Source organism: Lepisma saccharinum, chromosome 23, assembly GCF_977018435.1.
Source record: "Lepisma saccharinum chromosome 23, izLepSacc3.1, whole genome shotgun sequence".
In the NCBI taxonomy this organism is placed as follows: domain Eukaryota; kingdom Metazoa; phylum Arthropoda; class Insecta; order Zygentoma; family Lepismatidae; genus Lepisma; species Lepisma saccharinum.
This window is the reverse complement of record NC_139251.1, coordinates 27,050,056-27,070,032: the sequence shown is the minus strand read 5'-3', so window position 1 is coordinate 27,070,032 and position 19,977 is coordinate 27,050,056. Positions and strand designations below refer to the sequence as shown.

The window sequence follows — 19,977 nt, the reverse complement described above, 5'->3', positions numbered from 1 at the left end:
CAAACTGCACTAGTTCGGGAATTGTATTATAATTTTAACAGAGAGCGATATGAAGCAACATGCACAAGATGAGTGTGCCTCAACTGTTCTTACAATGTGATTAAAATGAGTAACAATATCCGCAGTAGAGTTTATTTGTCAGAAGGAAATGCCTTCCGCTGGATGCCTTTCGGAAACTTTCTCTAAACAAAACGCTGCGCCTGCGCTTTCGTCTAGAGCGTCCCATAAGTCTGTAAAATAACTGGTTTCACCAGGTTCACTAGCCCAGTTACTTTCGTTGGATTCGTTCGTTTCGTTATGACTTTCGGAACGCACCCTATGTCTGCTGAAACCCAGTTATCCAGATCAGGACAAACAAAAGTCTAAAGTTGGAGAGGAAAAGGGGATTAGCCCAGGTATTTGAATTTCCAGGAATATGCTAGGTACTATGTCTGAGACACGTCCACCACCTGGGAGATGACTGTTTTGACTGCGGAAGGTCTCTAAGGAGAGAGATGTCCATAATACACCAGGTGCCTTGTTGGGATTATTGTTACACGAGGCCACATCTGTAGGATCAAAGCCTGATAGACTTCGAAGGAACTCCTATGGGGATAATTTCACGTTACCCTTGATTTGCAAGATACTTGACCGGGAGTCTTATCTGCGTATGGATTCATTGTCACGTACTTGCCGTTCACGGAATTTGAGTCTACGTTCAACTAACAAATGCACAAATACGTATTTTTCAGTTTTTTCAAAGCCAAAGGTAAGTTGGAAAAGGTGAATGAACCTTTGAAAAGGAAAAAAAAAATGGTTTCGGCCACGTTTCTAGCGAATCAAAGACAATGGTATCAGCTAGTATCGGTGCAAAAATATCAACCGATACTTTCCGATACCGATACCCTTGGTATCGGCTCAGCCCTAATATATATGTACGAGTATCTGAAATTGATGCTTGACATCTTCGTTCTTTTGTCTCGTTCACAGAGTTCTACCGTTTCAACCTGAGCAAGTCTTCCCTGCCAAAGCTGTACGCATGGACTGTTCTCTCGGCGGGAATTTGTGCTATGGATTTTGCTGCTGGGATATGCTATGGACTTGATTATGGAACCATGAAGGTACTTTATTCATTGTACACATTCAGTGTTGAATGTGGATATACAGGGTGAGTCAGTCATAAGTAGGGAGCGGAAGTTGATGAAATGTCATCTTTTTTCTGACATCTGACATAGCACGTACATTCAATGCAACCCACAGAACGCAGATAACCCATGACACCGTGGCACCTGCGTTACCCTCCTTTCATCTGTTGCTGTCTTGGTCTTACAGGCCTGCTTTCGTCGGCGACGAAACCTGTCCTTCTGAATTTCTTGATAAGTTTGGCCACGGTGTCATGGGTTATCTGCGTTCTGTGGGTTGCATTGAATGTACGTGCTACATGACGGGTGGTATCACTCCCAGCCAACAGAATGATGTCAATCCGTTCTTCCTTCGTTAGTGGCATCTCTTTTTCATTGGTTCACCTGCCTGAAAAGGAAAAATAAACATTAGTCACCGTTTTCACCATTTGTATGGAGACTTATGACTCACCCTGTAGTATGCCTATGGTATAGTGATTAGAATTTAACGTTTTCTAATAGACCTATAAACCTTACAATTTTCAAAGATTGCAGCCTGCGCATTTTCCCCTTCATTTTTAGATATTTTATACAAATAGCGGCGTAGGACGGAGAAAGCCTTTGTCCCCTCCAATAAAGTTATAATAAGTCACTAATAATGACAAAAGAATTAGCAATCGCTACACCATCTTGACTTATAAAATTATTATTAGGCACAGCAGCATAACTTGGGACCTAACTTTGTGGGATGGAAGGGGGTTAGAACATAAACTACAGGTTCCAGAAAGATAAAATATATACTCAATAAACATGGACATTTTGGGAGGAAAGTGCCTCCCTTGCCCCTGCCAAGTTACACGTATGATTAGGGGAACCTCTAAAATTCTACTAGAAAAACATAAAAAAAACGACATAAAATCACAAAAATCGCGAATAAATATAGCTGACAAAACTCATGAAATTTTGATTGATGTAAGCTACACATTTATGTGCAATCATATTTACCCAGGCGTATAAATTAGGGCTGAGGCGGTCCCACAGTGGGCCGATACCGATGATTGAAAATCGGAACAATTAAATGTTGTTCGAAATATTGTTAGTGTGTGAGTGTTTCACTCCAACTACAAGCATCAATTTATCAATTTTGCTTTAAAATATTGAAAAATTACATCAGAATATAAAGAACCGACGCTTTCCCATACCGATACATCGGAATTGATATCGGCTTAGCCTATATGCATGAAAAAATACAAATCTAATGACGCTGCCTAATGTGGTAAGTACGTAGATGGACTCCCACCCCCAACCCCCGAAATATTCTCGCTCTTCCTCCGTTTCTTCACTAAATTTTCAAGTATGTTGTCATGCACATCCTGTTCTGAAACCTCGATGTTGGGAAACTAAGGTAAATACAACCTACATAACCGTTGGTTTTTGCTGATTTAAAATCGAGAAAGTTTAAACACGGGAACAAGGATTGTAAAGAAAATTAAATTTTACAGTTCAATTTTCTGAAATTTTAACTTATGAAACATAAAAACACTTGTAAGTTCATAAATTCAATCTTTTGATCTGCATTTCCAAAATGTGTACATTCTCTACCCAGAAAAGGTATAAATAATAAACCCATAATTAAATATAACTATATTATCATTTCTGGTTAATATTTTTAAAAAAACAAAAGATTCGATCAAAACTGTAGTTCACAGCTGTTGCAGTTTGTCTTATTGGTTTCACTTTTACTTTGTAACCTGAAGGTCGTCAGTTAGAATCCAGTTGCGCAGGATTTTCATATTATAAATTATTGTAGCTTTCGTAGACATGAAATAAGACCTAATTCTTTTTTCAGAGAGTAGATTGAATCTTAACTAAAATATACAATAACATAAAAAGTTGATTTCTTAGGCGACCTCTAGTTCAGCCACCTCGAGACCGAACCGTAGGCCGAACCAACCAAAGTAATGCAAAAAAGAACAATAAATCCTATAAACGGTACGGCCATACATTAAAATTAGTTATATGGTAGTTTAAACCATGTTTAAGTGTAAGTGTAAGTAACAAAAACGCGAGCTGTAAGTCCACACAATAGCAAGAGCTGTAGACGACTGATATGTACTCACAGTACTTTCCAGTGCTAGACAAACAAGTGGTGATTGTCGCCAGCAAGGCGGCGGAACGGGCCGAACCAACCGAAGCCGCGACTACTGTAATTGATAAATTTGTGGATTCGGTTACACAGTGATACATGAAATATAATACCAAAAAAAATACTCTACAATGCGAAATGATGGAATTTAATAAATCACAAAAAAATACATTTTTTGATGGCGCTACTGAATTCCGAATTTCCTTTCCAGAAGGTACTTAGAAATTCGCTGAATTTATTGAATTTGTTTCTTTCAAATCGCTTATCTTGTTGGCGTTTTGAATATTTTCTTATTGCAACACTGTCATTTCATCGTCTCACATTTTTACCATTGCGCACACAAACCTCATTATTCCAATCTGGTTACTAAATTTTCCACTATTTTATTGTAGTTGACCCATTGTTATTTTGTTATTCTGCTGGGATACTAAACATTAATTTTTGTTAATAACTATCAAAATTATATGCTTGCCCCTACAATAAATGAATCCTGGTATATTCCAAAGCAGGGCGATTGATTGATTAACACCCTGCCCCAACTCGCTACGTCTACACCATCCAGAATATTATAGGATGACGATTAGCTGACAACATGTGAACTTCCATGATTCTCATAATAAAAAAATAATAATTTAACAGTTAATTGCCAACATATGCGTTAACTTGAGTTCAATTATCCTAAACCTTAAGTTAAGAAAAAGCGCTATATAACTGTTGTCTTGTGACAGTTGAGTGCGTCAGACTTACTGCGTCACACGAAAGCAAAAAAAAGTTGCCTATGGGCTAACCTTTGTGTGCTCCAACTTGACGTAATCCCCCCCTTTTTTTCAGGAAAACAAAGGGTATGATGCCCCGTCTGCATTTATGATGTCCATGTTTCTCCGCGGTTACACCATCTGGGCAATAAACGTTGCTCTTGTGTCATACATCGGATATTCAACATGGCAACTTCGACGCGAACTTCTGATAGTGAGACCAACAAAGGTAAGGAAAGTTATCTCATTTATATTTGTATACTTATTTTAGGTCGAATTTCTAACACTTTTTGGTTAATCGCGACGATAAGGGTGGCGAGATCAAAAATCGAGGCTTCCATGCTGTTAACGCTACACATGAACATGTTAGCATTGACGCATTAGCACAACGTGCGACGACGCCAGAGGTCCCGGGTTCGAATCCCGACCTGGGCATGGGCGTTCTTTGCGAGTATCCATCAACTTCATCATATCATCACTCATCCTTACATTTGCGATTAGTCAGATGTGGCAGAAAGCGAAGTAAAATGAACAAAATCATTCCATCAAGGGAGAGGGTTCGTGACGATCGATACGTCTTGAGATTTTTTCGGGGGGAGTTAGGGGCAAAGAGAACAGAATTTGATAATAAACATGTGAAATTACATTGCTTAATGGTTTATATACCAGGGCTTCCACGTAGCCAAAATGGTTAACGCTTTCGCCTTTGGTGCAAGTGTTTCCGGGTTCGATTCCTGGTGGGAGCCCGCAAGCGCGATGACAATTGGGGAGCTACTTGAAGAAAGAATTAGGGGGCTTCGGTCTCTAAAGACAGAAAACAGCGGCGATGGGACTCGAGGCGCTGACCACGTGCCACCCACTGAAAAAGCCGCTTGGCAGGACATGGCCCTCAGAGGGGGGTTGCACCATGGAGTTAGTTTTTTCCCCCACTGTTATCTTCGCACAGTGGGGGAGAGATTGACTGATTTTTTCATGAAAGAGTAGTAAAGATCACGGCTCTCCTAAAAAGCAAGTATTGGCGCTCTATTAAATTAGTATTATTGTCAGTTTGCAGCGAAATCTAAGAATTTCCTTGTTCGCTTTGCATGCAATGCAACTTTTTCTGTTGCCTGTTATGAAAACAGTTCACGTATGCGATTTGATCATGATGTTGACACGTTATTTTAACCACGTAACATAATATAAATGAAACACAAGAATACGTTCAAGTTAGGACTCGCAGCATTCACTAGATGCCTCTCAGAGTATGGGCAATACTTATTCGTTTGTTATTCAATTGAAATCCAAGTCAAGTGTTTACTAAGAAAAAGAAGTATATTTCTCTTCTATGCAAACAAATTAATTTGTAATTGAGATTGTTTATGTGAAATCATAACGAATTTCAATTCAGCTCAACAACTCTTTGCAACACCATCAAAAACTCAAAGACAAAACTAAAAACAAAACACAGTCCATATTTAGGGTGACAGAGTTCTGTCCCGGTCGTCCCGTCGATGTTATTTAAAACAACTTTTTGTCCCGTTTTATAAAAAGTCTAGGAGTTAGATGATAACGAAGTGTAAATTTGAGATATTCATGCTAAAAAAAAGTATTGTTTTGTGTGTTCCGTTAGTTGTAGAGCAGTGAATAATCATGGCCAAGAAGCGTACATGAAGTTTTAATATGGGCTTGCAACAACAATGTAAATCCTGAATCTTCACAGTAACTTGCGTTATGTCAGACATGCGGGGTTAATTTTTCTGGGAAGTTTATGAGCAGTTGGTGAAATATGAAGCTGTTTTCATTGACTGCTCCACAAATAATAAATAGCTATAGGGTGTTCCGTATAGGACGCCGAATTAGAAAATTAAATAAAAATAGGGAAAATATCATGAAAATAGTTATATTCGACATATATGTAAGCAGTAACATCTCCCACTTACGTAAGAAAGACAATGTCAGGCATATGTCCACTCCTACTGAGTCTGCATGCATTTATACGCTCAACAAAATTATTGATAACCCTCTCGCAGATGTCTGTCCCGATGCCTCCAATCACCCATATGATTTCCGCTTTCAGCTCCAAAAGGGTTCGTGGTTTGTTGGCGTACACCTGTGATTTCACAAACCCCCATAAGAAGAAATCACAGGTGTAAGATCACACTCTACCTTTCAAAACTCACACCACACAGTCGTTCTCAACGGATGGATGGATTTCACGCTCCTGGATTATTCGAGGATTTTCGGAAGGAAACAACAACAAACGAGTCAAAACAATTGAGGCTACATTAATCGGCATGACAACGGATGCCGACATTGGTAAGAACAGGTGTGCCAACCTCGAAACAAAACAATAGCACTCGATTCAAATGCGGCGTCCTATACGGAATACCCTTTACTTCTGACATTCCTCAACTTCAGCATAGCACAAACATCAAAGGCAGTTCAGAAGGGGCCAGTTATACCGCGATTATAATAATAATTAATACCTTTTGACAACGGGAGATCATATATCATTTTGTTGTATGTATCATTTTATGAGATCCATACTTTAATAAATAATAATAATACGTTAATGATGATAATTTTATAATTAAGCCTAACCAAATTTTCAGGAGGGGCTAAACTGATTACCTTGGGATGTTCCGGTTTGGGTGGTGACCCTATGTCCATAATTCCTATGGCAACAGATTTGACAAGATGTAGTACACATACAGATAAATTGCTATTCCGTGACATCATCAGTAATAGGCCAAAATATTGAATTAACACAGAATACGCATATCAAATTGCAGATATGAAAAATAACAATAGATATTTCTACAACTGGGAAGAATAATAAATATTTGTACAAAGAGAAAGGAAAATAACAACAATAAATATGTGCACAAGGGAAAGACGTGTCAATGGATGATGATATACAAGGTCCCGTATCATGTTTATCGTGCATTCTAACTTACACTCCGGCCCGTGAAATATCTGGAGCAAGTGAACGAAAACAAGTCCTCTGCGCAAGTAGTGACTCGAGAGGGCTAGGCCAATTAACGCGTGAGAGGGGAAGTGAGTCCGTGGAGGGGAAAACGTGGATGCAGCTACCAACCGTTTCAGCAATGCCCACTCCCTTTCTCCCCTTCTCTGCCGTTATACGCGGCCTTGCTCCACAGATTCCAGTCTATACAGCTTAAATAGTGAAAATTTTACGGTTAACTTCTAACACTGAGGGAAAAAAACAGGAATATTTGTTGATATCGAATGATAAGTAGCTATGTACTAATAATCAGATCTTTTTCAGACATGGACTACCGGAACCTCCTCCTTATTCCACCAGCCACAGTTCAGGCCATCCTACTTGATGCCAGAGACCTCTCCAAAGGTGCCCAGGGACGATCCACAACCATATGCGAGGTAAGTCTGAAGGAAGAAACTGCATCAGAAGATGCATTTTGAACAATTGCATCTGAGTTCGTGTCAGAAGTTATGATTTCTATATCTAATCAAGTACAATAAAGTTTAATTGTGGTGGCGTATCTAGGGAGTTATAATCCCAAATTCCTTACTTGGAAAATAAATTTCATATATTTAACTCTGCTGAAAGTTTTAAAAGGTTTTAATCGGTGCAGTAGCAGTTTTAATGGCCTACCTACACTCTTCTTCATAGATAAGAATAAACGCAAATAATCGTTCTTCCACTGGCGTACGCGTCCAAAATTTTGAGGAAATCAAAATTTTCAAATGAAAGCAGGAAATAATGGTAAATGCAGACTCCATATAAAATGACCCTCAATTATCATTTTCGTCTCTGAATAACTTTTAAAACGAAGGCTGAAAATTGTAATTACGAAATATTTTATTATGTGTCCCGCCCAACCTAGAACACACATATGTGATGTGTACCATTACAATTGCAGCTAGTGGTTAACGAAAGAGATGCACGGAAAAAACTAATAATTTTAGTAGCTTTTATGATTAAAATTGAACCAATAGTGTATTGTTTGATTGAGTTGGTGTTTTAAGTCCACTTTATGCACAGTAAGGCTAATCGGGACTGGACCTACAGTTTAAAGTGGGATCCGAATCACTATGTGCCTCCAGCGGGACCCCTTAATTACAAGGCGATGACGCTACCACTGCGCCATCGGGGAGGCCCCACACAAATTGAGGATGAGTACCTTTACTAAAACAAAAATTAAAGACATGACGATAACAAGAAAAAATAAGGTATGTTTGTTCAGAACATCCTCACCCAAAATTCTAAAACTCAGTGGCGGCGATTAGGGGCGGGAATGGGGGGGTGACAGTTGCCCCTCACTTTCTGCCACTTTTGTCCCCATATTATGTTAAACCTTATCTACAAAGGGAAATATACCGTTTTTGCCCCTCCCTCCAGTTTTGGCACCTTACCCCCCCCCCCCCCTGGTTTTGGAACCCAATCGCCGAATAATCCTCCAAGGCAACAGCTTTTTATTTGCCATAAAAGACACTGTCCCCAAACACATCACATCATGTGTCCAGGGACTGAATTATGATTTATTAGATAACACACTACCCTGAAGACGGAGGCAGAAATCAGCCTCCGAGACGAAGGAAATTAAAGATTTAACACAGTGGTTAAAAGTCCAAAATGAATGAATGAATCGCCACTGATTAGTTACAAAGAAGTAAAAAAATATGCTTGTAAATACTTTTAATTGAACTAATAAGATTATATGTGGTCTTGTAATTAAGGGTACTTAGTGTATATTTATTTTCTTTATTTCTAGGGATGATATTACCGTACCGTCAAGGAAACACTCGGCCTACCAATCACAACGTCCAGAACACTTCCCAGGGTCTCTCGAAGACCCGGGTGTCGAGCTGCGACGTTCACCCAACGCTCCTTGGCCCTATTCACCTCCTCAGAGATCACCGGATGCAGCCCCTTGGAAACAGGACGACGGTTTCCAGCCAAGACAACAACCACCCCCATCATCCCTCCATCAGTCCGTGCCCTATATTCCTTCCCGGCCGTCTAATGACGTCAACATCCCTCGTCCGGACTACACCCCTCCCAACCAGCGAAGGCAGATGAATCCAGGAGCACCGCCTGCACATTCTGGAGGCAACTGGAATCTAAGAGGTCCAGAAGATTTTGGAGAGAGGGATGCGGGTCACGCAAAGAAATACCAGGCGCCCCAAGCACCTCGTAAGTTCTTGCTGTTCTTATGTTTAATAAAAGATCAAGAGTTATGTGCAGAAACTGAGCACATTTCGGGATCAGAGGCGTATATAAAATGGAATTTCGCTGTGCAATGGTGAATGTAACATAATTATTACCAGTGCTCGAAGTGAGAGGGAATGGTATCCCCCATTTTTTGCAAAGCATTCCCCCAGCTGTCTCACTGTCACCGTGTTAAACCTTAGGAGCATCCCCAGCTAACCCCAAGACTCGACAAATATCCCCCACCCAAAAATTTCCAGCTTAAGCTCTGCTTATTAGAAAAAATAAACATTTCCTTTTGTCATAGGTCACTTGTGTAGCTAGCTACCAGAGTATTAAGTTTGTTTCTGTGTAAATAGGTCCATTTATGCAGCTGATTTAATCAATTTTCCGTAACTTTGCATAACGTACAGGATAATTCAGACTTCAGAAAGTGTTGTGTCGGTATATAAACTCTAGATTTTGTATTCAAGAATTTATTTCGCATTTTGCAGTTCATGACGTGACAAAACATGGCAGGACAATGTGCCTCACACCTTCCAAAATCAAACTAAATATGCATGTATGTAGTTATTACAATAACAACTTCCTCGTGTGCTTCTCCACATGGACTCTCCCATGATAAAAGATCGACTGCGATTACATGTATCAATTCCCCCTTCATATCTGTATTAGATATATTTCGCACCGAAGTGGCAAGCGATACATGTCATTTGTCCAAGGAACAATCAACAGCAACGTTTCACGTCGCGTAGCATCATGACACGCTGCAAATGCCTGCATTCGATCGTTACAAACACTTTTGCAAGATACTGTACTTTATTTATTTACTTTATTTATTTAGTTATTAAACAGTACAGGCAAATGCCCAGTTACAGTGCCTTGAGGTTAAATTCTGAGTTAACTTCACATACATGTTGACAAAACAAAAGTAATTAAGAATTGGAAATAGAAAACAAAAACAATAAGAGAAGAAACTATAAGAAGAAACAAAATAATCGTTACATAACAACAATATATAATGCAAGGGTGGTATATAATAAAGTATACAACATATTTGGTTACAATGCTATTATACAGGGTTCACATAATATGTTTGCTTCCAGGTCTAAATAGATCAATGTCAGGGGCATTGTTAGAGACTATATTGTACAGTGTCTCTCAAAAGTTTTAGGACAACGACATTTTAAACTAGGCAACCCAATTTACACAAGGCGTTGGTGGGTTGCGTGTAGAGTTAGGCTCAATTTCAGGGTTGCCACATGCACATTAGATATTTATAAAATACGCGAAAGAAAGATATCCAAATATTATTGCATAAAACTAGAAAAAAAATCAGTATTACATTTGTTGCAAGAAAGAAACAACGTCGATTTTCTAGTATTTCATTGTTGATGAGTCTACACAAAGGAAAAGTGGAGAGAGGAAACGAAAGGGAACAAAGGAGAGGAAAAAAGAGAAAGCAAAAGGAGAAGAGGAAAAGTAAAGAAGGGAAGAAAATAGAGGAAAGAGGAAGTGGATAGGAGAAGTAATGAGTGGAAAGGAAAAATATGCGAGGAGAGATGAGGAAAATGGAGCAAAGAGGAGAGAAGAGAGGAAGGAAAGCGAGGTGATAGAAGAGGAAGAAAGGAGTTTGGAGAGGAGAGGAGGAGACGAGAAGAGGGAAGTGGAGAGTAGAGTAAAAGAGAGAAAGAGAGAAGAACGAAAAGATGAGGAGAACAGTGCCGTGGAGTCGGAAATATAAGACAGGAGAGGAGATAAGAGGAGTGGAGAAGAGTGGGATGAAGACAAGTGGCGAGAAAAGTAGGGAAGGCGGTATGAGATAAAAATAGAGGAGAAGGACGGGAGGGAAGAAGGAGAAGGAGAAGTTAAGAACAGAAGGGACTGGAGACGAGAGGAGAGAAGGGGTACTTGCAGAAAATACGTCTCGGCGTCAAGAACTGATGCATTGATAAAATTATCGACATGAAACATTCATTAACATTTTATAATGTATTGGAGAATGTATTAGATCGGTGCGAAATTCCTTTTGGCCGAGTTCAGAGCAAGATAAAATCTTCCACGTAAGATCTTTGATTTTACCTGCGATTATACCACTAAAATAATGAATGTAATTTTCATATTTATAAGAATTATCCAATTTTTCTCCTCTTCTCGGTTCGTTGAAATTGAGATTTTGTTATTTAACATTTCCCCTCCTCCCATCGTTAATTCCAAACTGAATCATTCCGTTTCATACGGCGTGGACAATGAACGCAATGGGATATGTCTAAAACGTACGAAAAGTTTCTGCCATCGGAGGGGTTTGAACCTACGACCATCAGATTATCAATCCTTAACGGTAACCACTACCCCAGAAGCTTTCGCTCCTGAACACAGGTAGAAGGAGCTGACCAATGTGAAATGCAGATCCAACCCCCCTCCTACATGTCATGTGTAAAGAATACTTGTTTGTTACAAAGAAAATGAAGGTAATACGACTCGGCGAAAACATTTAATGGAGAATTGCACATGATGGAAACTTTTCAGTCGATATTTGTGAAGGTATCTTTGCATTGAACTCGAGTGGAAAAAGGGGTAATATTAGTGTGTCCTGAATTGGTTATTTCATTAATATTTGTCAATGTCTTTGAAGCAGAACACAATTATCGTTAGAGTATCATAATTCAAGATCTGATACGTAAAAATATCCCTTTGAACGTGTGTCAATTCATTTATTTGTTTATTTTTTTTTAGTAAATTCCAGTTTTAGGTCAATTTAGCCACTATACACTATTATTACAAATAATGTTGCCATGCTCTTGTTTAATAGAAGGAGAAATATTTTTAAAAAGAAAAAGAAAGAACACTTCGTAAGGAGGATCGAACCTGGGACCGCTTACAATGCTCTCAAGAACTCTAACCAGTACACTACGTCCTTAATTATTCTGTCGCATCAAGATTGTAAACGTCATCCTGAAAAAAAAATCAATACTCTCATATTGCTCTGTACTTCTATAATAACTTTATACACATGCATTTGAAATCTTACTCTGAATTTCTTTCTTCGTATTAGTATATCTAAGGTTGTGAATATATTTTATTTGTAATTTTATAACGGTTACATGAACATCTACGAAATAGTTCCTTATAACTTACTATCTGTAAAGAGATACATTCAAGTTTTCAAATGATTTTAGACCACTAGATTTTGGCAAGGGATTATATGTGATCCATGTCCAGTCATCATTGCGGAAACAAACGTTTGAAAACTCTGTGAAATTTTCATTCTGAGATAAGTTGCCTTATGAGGAAAAATTAATAAACAAATATTTATCTAAATTAAACCAACCATTCAATTTTATTTTGTTTTTCATGGATCGGTTGCCCTACTACGCGGTAATCCCAATAAGTATCTTACATGTTACACGATAAAGCACGTATTACTTACTATCCGAGTACTCATTCAATAAGCATTTTTGTTTGCCAGGAATCATTACTTATTGCATGTTGAGCTAGTGCCTACCTAGCCGCCTCTAATGAAATCTATTATTCTTCAGATTGTCTTTAAAATTCGACTCTGGTCACTTGTAATTTGCTGGGTGTAGACGCTGTGCATCGACCCACAATGTTTTGCGATAACAAGCGACCTTGTGAAGCGTGACTCATGAACGCGAACAAGCTAGGCTACCAAGCTTATCTGCCTTTGAATACCAAGTCATTTTTTTAACCTTTCCCGAACGCGATTCCTACTGTAGAAGTATATATATATTATCTCAAAAGAGCAAGAAAGGAAATTCAACCAATGTTCTCCCGTCGTATAAAACAAAATATTATCTATTAAACGAAAAGTTCACGATTGTCAATAAACGGTTTAACCAATCTGAGTTTTCAGAAACTTTTCACGCATAATTCCACTGTCTAGGCCAATGACAGAAAAGCAAGCAATACTTTTATTTATTCTTTAAATCAATTAAAGGAATGTGTAAGAATTTATAAGAAATAAAGAGCGGAACGGAACGACTGTTGTTCTACCTTAAGAATTGTTGTTCTTCGAAATATTAAAATAAGAAGGATTTAATCCAACACCTTAACACACTGTTCCACGACTCTCTATTGACTAACACTGTCAAATGTGATGTGATTTTATGAATACAATTTTCCGCCTGTTTACGTATAACATCTCGCACATTTGGCAGTTCCCAAACGTTTTTGCAACCGCTGTAATTATTTCCTGTTACCATACGTAACAGCAAATACATTTCATAAGACTGTTCTGGACACGAGACTTGCGTCAGAAAACATGCATTTCGTATGTTGCAGTATCACAAGAAGAGAACATCGCCCTGCAATGTTCAAGACTCAAGATATTTTTCATTAATAATGTCCAATCAACATAATAAGTTAGAAGAAGTAACTAGCATTTTCACAACAACTACCAATATTCTTGTTTTTCTTCATCACTTCCAAAATATATTCTCGAAGATAGCTGCTATACCACAAGAAACAATTCAAAATTAAAGTAAAATTCAACTACATGTATATCCAAGGACATTTACAATATTGGAGGAACAGAATACTTAAACATTGTTGATTCAACGGAAGGTAAGGGCGTGGTGTAGTGGTGTCGGCCCCCGTGGTGGAGTGGTTAGCTCATCGCGCTATGACGCCGGGGGTCTCGGGTTCGAATCCCGGCTCGGGCATGGATGTTTGTGATTGTCTGTCCAGAAATTGAGAATTGAATGAAATGATATGGGCTGCTAGCGGTCCCAGGTTCGATCCTCCATACGAGGCGTTCTCTTTTATTTAATTCTCCTTCTATTAAACAAGAGCAAGGTGACATTATTTGTAGTAGTAGTGTATGTAAGTGGTTACATTGTTCTACATCTGGAATTTGCTAAAAAAAAAACTAAAAAAAAACAAATAAATGAATTGACACACGTTCAAAGGGATATTTTTACGTATCAGATCTTCAATTATGATACTCTAACGATAATTGTGTTCTGCTTCAAAGACATTGACAAATATTAATGAAATAACCAATTCAGGACACACTAATATTACCCCTTTTTCCACTCGAGTTCAATGCAAAGATACCTTCACAAATATCGACTGAAAAGTTTCCATCATGTGCAATTCTCCATTAAATGTTTTCGCCGAGTCGTATTACCTTCATTTTCTTTGTAACAAACAAGTATTCTTTACACATGACATGTAGGAGGGGGGTTGGATCTGCATTTCACATTGGTCAGCTCCTTCTACCTGTGTTCAGGAGCGAATGCTTCTGGGGTAGTGGTTACCGTTAAGGATTGATAATCTGATGGTCGTAGGTTCAAACCCCTCCGATGGCAGAAACTTTTCGTACGTTTTAGACATATCCCATTGCGTTCATTGTCCACGCCGTATGAAACGGAATGATTCAGTTTGGAATTAACGATGGGAGGAGGGGAAATGTTAAATAACAAAATCTCAATTTCAACGAACCGAGAAGAGGAGAAAAATTGGATAATTCTTATAAATATGAAAATTACATTCATTATTTTAGTGGTATAATCGCAGGTAAAATCAAAGATCTTACGTGGAAGATTTTATCTTGCTCTGAACTCGGCCAAAAGGAATTTCGCACCGATCTAATACATTCTCCAATACATTATAAAATGTTAATGAATGTTTCATGTCGATAATTTTATCAATGCATCAGTTCTTGACGCCGAGACGTATTTTCTGCAAGTACCCCTTCTCTCCTCTCGTCTCCAGTCCCTTCTGTTCTTAACTTCTCCTTCTCCTTCTTCCCTCCCGTCCTTCTCCTCTATTTTTATCTCATACCGCCTTCCCTACTTTTCTCGCCACTTGTCTTCATCCCACTCTTCTCCACTCCTCTTATCTCCTCTCCTGTCTTATATTTCCGACTCCACGGCACTGTTCTCCTCATCTTTTCGTTCTTCTCTCTTTCTCTCTTTTACTCTACTCTCCACTTCCCTCTTCTCGTCTCCTCCTCTCCTCTCCAAACTCCTTTCTTCCTCTTCTATCACCTCGCTTTCCTTCCTCTCTTCTCTCCTCTTTGCTCCATTTTCCTCATCTCTCCTCGCATATTTTTCCTTTCCACTCATTACTTCTCCTATCCACTTCCTCTTTCCTCTATTTTCTTCCCTTCTTTACTTTTCCTCTTCTCCTTTTGCTTTCTCTTTTTTCCTCTCCTTTGTTCCCTTTCGTTTCCTCTCTCCACTTTTCCTTTGTGTAGACTCATCAACAATGAAATACTAGAAAATCGACGTTGTTTCTTTCTTGCCACAAATGTAATACTTATTTTTTTTCTAGTTTTATGCAATAATATTTGGATATCTTTCTTTCGCGTATTTTATAAATATCTAATGTGCATGTGGCAACCCTGAAATTGAGCCTAACTCTACACGCAACCCACCAACGCCTTGTGTAAATTGGGTTGCCTAGTTTAAAATGTCGTTGTCCTAAAACTATTGAGAGACACTGTACAACACGCACATCCTCCTCATGGGATCTGTTTCGGCCATCCTGGTTCTACCTCATGGAATTTGGAAGAGGTCATTTCTGGGTCTTAATTTTGAGTATGGAACATAAAAGTTTATTTTTGCGAGAAGTGCGGAGGAGTCTGTTTTTCCATTGGAAAGGAAGGTTAACTGGTGCATCTGTCTTCTTTTTTCAAGGGACGAGACACTCAACATGTTGCGTAAGATGTCACCCGAAGTGAATTTTGGATAAATGTCATCTAATTTATATACTAAATACCTTAAGAATTTATTTTGGAGTTTCTCTATTTTTTCGATTTCCTTTTTAAATAACGGGTCCCAAATGACCGAGGCATATTCAAGTTTTGATCTGACCATTATATAGTAAAGTAGCAAAAAGGTTTCTTTTTGCTTAAACTGGCTATCCATTCTCATCACAAATCCTAGGTTCCTGTGTGGAGAGGGAACTTGAGCGCCTCTGAGCAACCTTTAATAACGTAGGGGGGGATGAGGTACGGTCCAGCTGCTCTTTTCGGTTTGAGTTTTTTGAGGGCTTGTTCGATTTATTTTAGTGAGATTTCCGGGATGCTTAAGAGACTAAGTTGGGATTTCGGGAGCGCGTTCGTATGTGTGGTTTCGTAAGAGGATGGTTCTGCGGAAAAGACAGACTCGATATATGTAGCAAGAAGATTGTGGATGTTATTGTTACCAATAGGTTCACCATTGAGTTTGGGTGGTTGATCTGGTGGATTCTTCCTTTGATTCTTAACTAAAGACCAAAATAGATGGGTTCCGAGTCAGATTAGCTTTGCAGCTGTTAAGGTAGTTTTGGTAAGCTTAGTTTATTTCCGCTTATAATTTCTTTCTTAGGGCTCTAAAGTTAGCTTCATGTATGACTTGACCTTTATACCTTTAATAATATCTCGCGTGATTGATGATCAGTGGAAGTAAGACAAGATTCGATTAAAATTGAAAATTTCTGTGAATTATTAGACAATATATTACCTTAAACTGGACTGAAACTAAGGAATAATTTATTTATTCTTATTATTTCTGTCATTTATATACACGAACGCACCATAAAATGATATTGTATTTTATCAATTCTTTGTGTACTGGACACTGGGCGTATCTTGGTGGGTTTAGGTGCTTTGAGTTCCTACATAATCATGTACTCAGATATATCATCCTTTCTTTTGTGAAGTTAGGTGATAGATCAGCATTTGCCGAACTTCGCCCAATAATAAATACTGTGAAATTTTGAAAACATTGAGTATTGAAGTGAAACGCAACACGCGCTGTTTCTCCACGGGGAAATCCATATGGAGAATTGTATGTACTACATGGGGAAGTCGTGTCGTGTAAGACTCCCACAAAATAGGTTTATAATTACTGAGACAAACTTAATTTTCCTTTCATTTGTTCATATATTGTTGCTTTCATCCATGAACGGTGCTTCGAATTTGGGGATAGGCGGGAGGATGCTTGTATAAGTTCAACATGGAGACAATGAAATGTGTGAGGGGATGCTAACACAATTATCTTAACTGGGAGATTGCATACACTTGCATCCCTCCAACACCGAGCACTGCTTTCATCAACATTTCTAATGTTACAATACTGTGTGAAAGTTGTTTCTTCTAACGAACATCATAAGTATAATTCTTATACTTCCTTCTTACTCGTAAATCAATTTATCATAACACACTTTCCCTCACTACATTGTAACAGTATTTAGAAAGAGCATTCTGGAGAAATTTTAAGGAAAAAATACGCTAAACTACACATTTAAGAATACCTTAAAATATACGACAGATTATTATTATTATTATTATTATTCGTGTGTGTGAAACTGTAGAGTCCGCTAAGCACATTCAATAGTAATATGTAAAGAAAAATCTAAGTAAATATAAGAAGGGTTACCTAATATTATTTTGTCTTTTCAGGTTATTATGAACCACTGAAGTTCTGAAGACTTACAAGAACTCTATTAATAAAACGAAATTTTAGTGGTACGCGTTATAATCTATCACCTTTAACGTTGAGGCTGTATGCAGAAGTGCTGTTGAGTGAGATGTGTAACTTGCAAATAGCTCGACCTGTACCACTATTGAACTGTTTCAAATGAAAAAGTTAAAATTAAGTTGTGCTGTGGAAGTTTTTCGGTGGCGGATCGCCAAAGTTTGTATAATGTGCATGATAGAATTACGAAACTGTGTTTGTCAAACCATGGACTAATAACTGTGAGACTGTGAACAGCTCTCACGATTGCGAAAACAGCAAATGAGAACTAAGAAAAAGAAACCTACCACGCCATCTTTAACACGCGTTTATATCAGCTTTAATTATCTTTTCAAGGGCTTGTTGGGTCAATTCTGCACGGGAAAAGTTCCTACGGATGAGATATCTGTGTACGAATTAATATTATTAAGTTCCGCGGAAGTGAAGAAAGAAGAAACGACAGTGAACTTCGTGAAGAAAGATGAAAGATTGGCGTTTGTAATCAGCGTTTGGAAAGTTACTTTTTAAAAAGTGGCCGAGGTACAGTTGCAGTTTCTGCACTAAGAAAAGACTTACTAATGTTACTAAAATTAAATGTAGACCTCTGTAATTGTAAATTAAAATTAAAATTTCATTTTTTTTTAGCAAATCCTAATTTTATAAATTGCCGTTGTATCAAAAAACTGCGAATTAAACTTTCTGATTTGCGGGGAGGGGGTATGGAACTTTGAATATATGTTACTAGTCAGTAAATTAAACTATTTCCTTGCGGTTCTAAGTACTGTAGTGAACATTGGTTCTAGCCTAGGTCATTTAATCTATGATAACATTTGCACATATTTTAGAAACATTTACTATATTTACATCCTAAGAAAATCCCTCATACACACAAAAAAGGAGCTATCGAAGTAAAAACACTGAAAACTTGATCAATTTTATATTGCCAAGTTCAAACGTAACGTCCATCTATCCTAACTAGAAGTTTCTTGTGAAGACTTTAATGCATGTTAAATATCAGCACTATGGCATGAAACCTGCTTTCTGTTCTCTCGACTCGGTGAGGTTGATCAGTTGCAGAATGGTGTCTGTGTTTAATCCACAAGAATAATTTTCGGTAGGGAAATCTTTGATGACTGGATCATTAAAGAACGAGAATATTTTTTCAATTGTGTTTCTTGCTAGTTAAGAAATGGTGGATATGCTTTCAATTCGGTTTTCTTTGAGGGGAGGTGGGATGGAAATAATTATATTTTGCAGAGGATAACATTTTTTTGTGGGGAGAAATCCCCGGCATTCCCCCGTTAATTCGCATACTGGTAGCAAGTACGCTTACATAGGATGATTGTCGGAGATCACATACTCCTATATGCTAGATTTTATATATTCGTATGTATACATATGCACACACATACAGGGTGATTCAAAAGTACGTTCCCGTAGGACAACTTCGTTATTAGTGCTCATAGCGAGAAATAGAAAGATGGGAAAGTTGTTACAAATATATATGGGTTTCGTTCCTAGTTACTTGCAAAAATTAACTGAATTTCAATTATTCATTTCCAAAAGTATCTAGTTACTTACAAATATTGTTTCCAACATATAATATTCTTTAAGAAACATGTATTTAATATGACATAATCTATTAATAAGTACAAGTATATTGTATGTGGTCCTTGTTCTTCACACCAGACTTTTCGTCTTGGCTATGCTTTTAGAAAATATTAATGAAATAGAATAGTTTGTAGTCTTTTCAAGGAGCCAGTACATTATACACTATATTTGAGTATTTTTATTTGTATTTTCCAATGTTGAAAAAATTGTTTCAAAAAACTGTTTTACTTATCAACTCATAGTATACAGAGTATACTTAGTAAACACGCTTCCAAAAGTAAGCATGCGATGGTAAAATCAACAAAAATGGAAAAGTAAAGCTTTGATTAACACAAAATTGCACATGAAGGTAGCAAATGTGTTTAAGCATTAAAGTAAACAAGAATTGTGTACAAAGATGAAAAAAATATTTACTTTTCGTACGTTATATGATGACGTCACATTTGGGTCATTAACATAATGATGTATAAAGGCAAAGAAACCAAACAAAACTTACAGTAATATGGTATGTGACCAAAACAAAACTTACATTAATATGGTATGTGACCACGCCGGACCTAAATACACAAACTTTACAACGATTTTCCATGCTTTCAATGAGGTGATCGCCCATGGCAGATGAGAGCAATGGCCATTCCTGCATTAGGGCAGTTTCGAACTCTCCGAGACTGGCTGGAGGAGGTAAACGTGCAGAGACAGCACACCCGAGGGCATCCCAAAGGTT

General features: G+C 37.9%; 1 protein-coding gene across 1 annotated transcript; it reads left to right on the top strand.

Annotated features, from left to right (window-relative positions):
* The first annotated feature begins 974 nt into the window (after positions 1 to 974).
* LOC146005278 (uncharacterized) lies at positions 975 to 18,284 on the top strand. The gene is made up of 5 exons (XM_083144396.1): positions 975 to 1,100; positions 4,078 to 4,230; positions 7,273 to 7,385; positions 8,741 to 9,162; positions 17,588 to 18,284. The coding sequence occupies exons 1-5, from the start codon at positions 1,050 to 1,052 to the stop codon at positions 17,611 to 17,613; spliced, it is 765 nt and encodes a 254-aa protein (XP_083000522.1). The 5' UTR covers positions 975 to 1,049; the 3' UTR covers positions 17,614 to 18,284.
* The last annotated feature ends 1,693 nt before the right edge of the window (positions 18,285 to 19,977 follow it).

Excerpts from the sequence above, each read along its gene's own strand:
- LOC146005278 (XM_083144396.1), top strand. The coding sequence starts at position 1,050 with ATGGATTTTGCTGCTGGGATATGCTATGGACTTGATTATGGAACCATG. Across the intron at positions 7,386-8,740 it reads GATCCACAACCATATGCGAG|GGATGATATTACCGTACCGT; the intron begins GTAAGTCTGAAG and ends CTTTATTTCTAG. Across the intron at positions 9,163-17,587 it reads CCAGGCGCCCCAAGCACCTC|GTTATTATGAACCACTGAAG; the intron begins GTAAGTTCTTGC and ends TTGTCTTTTCAG.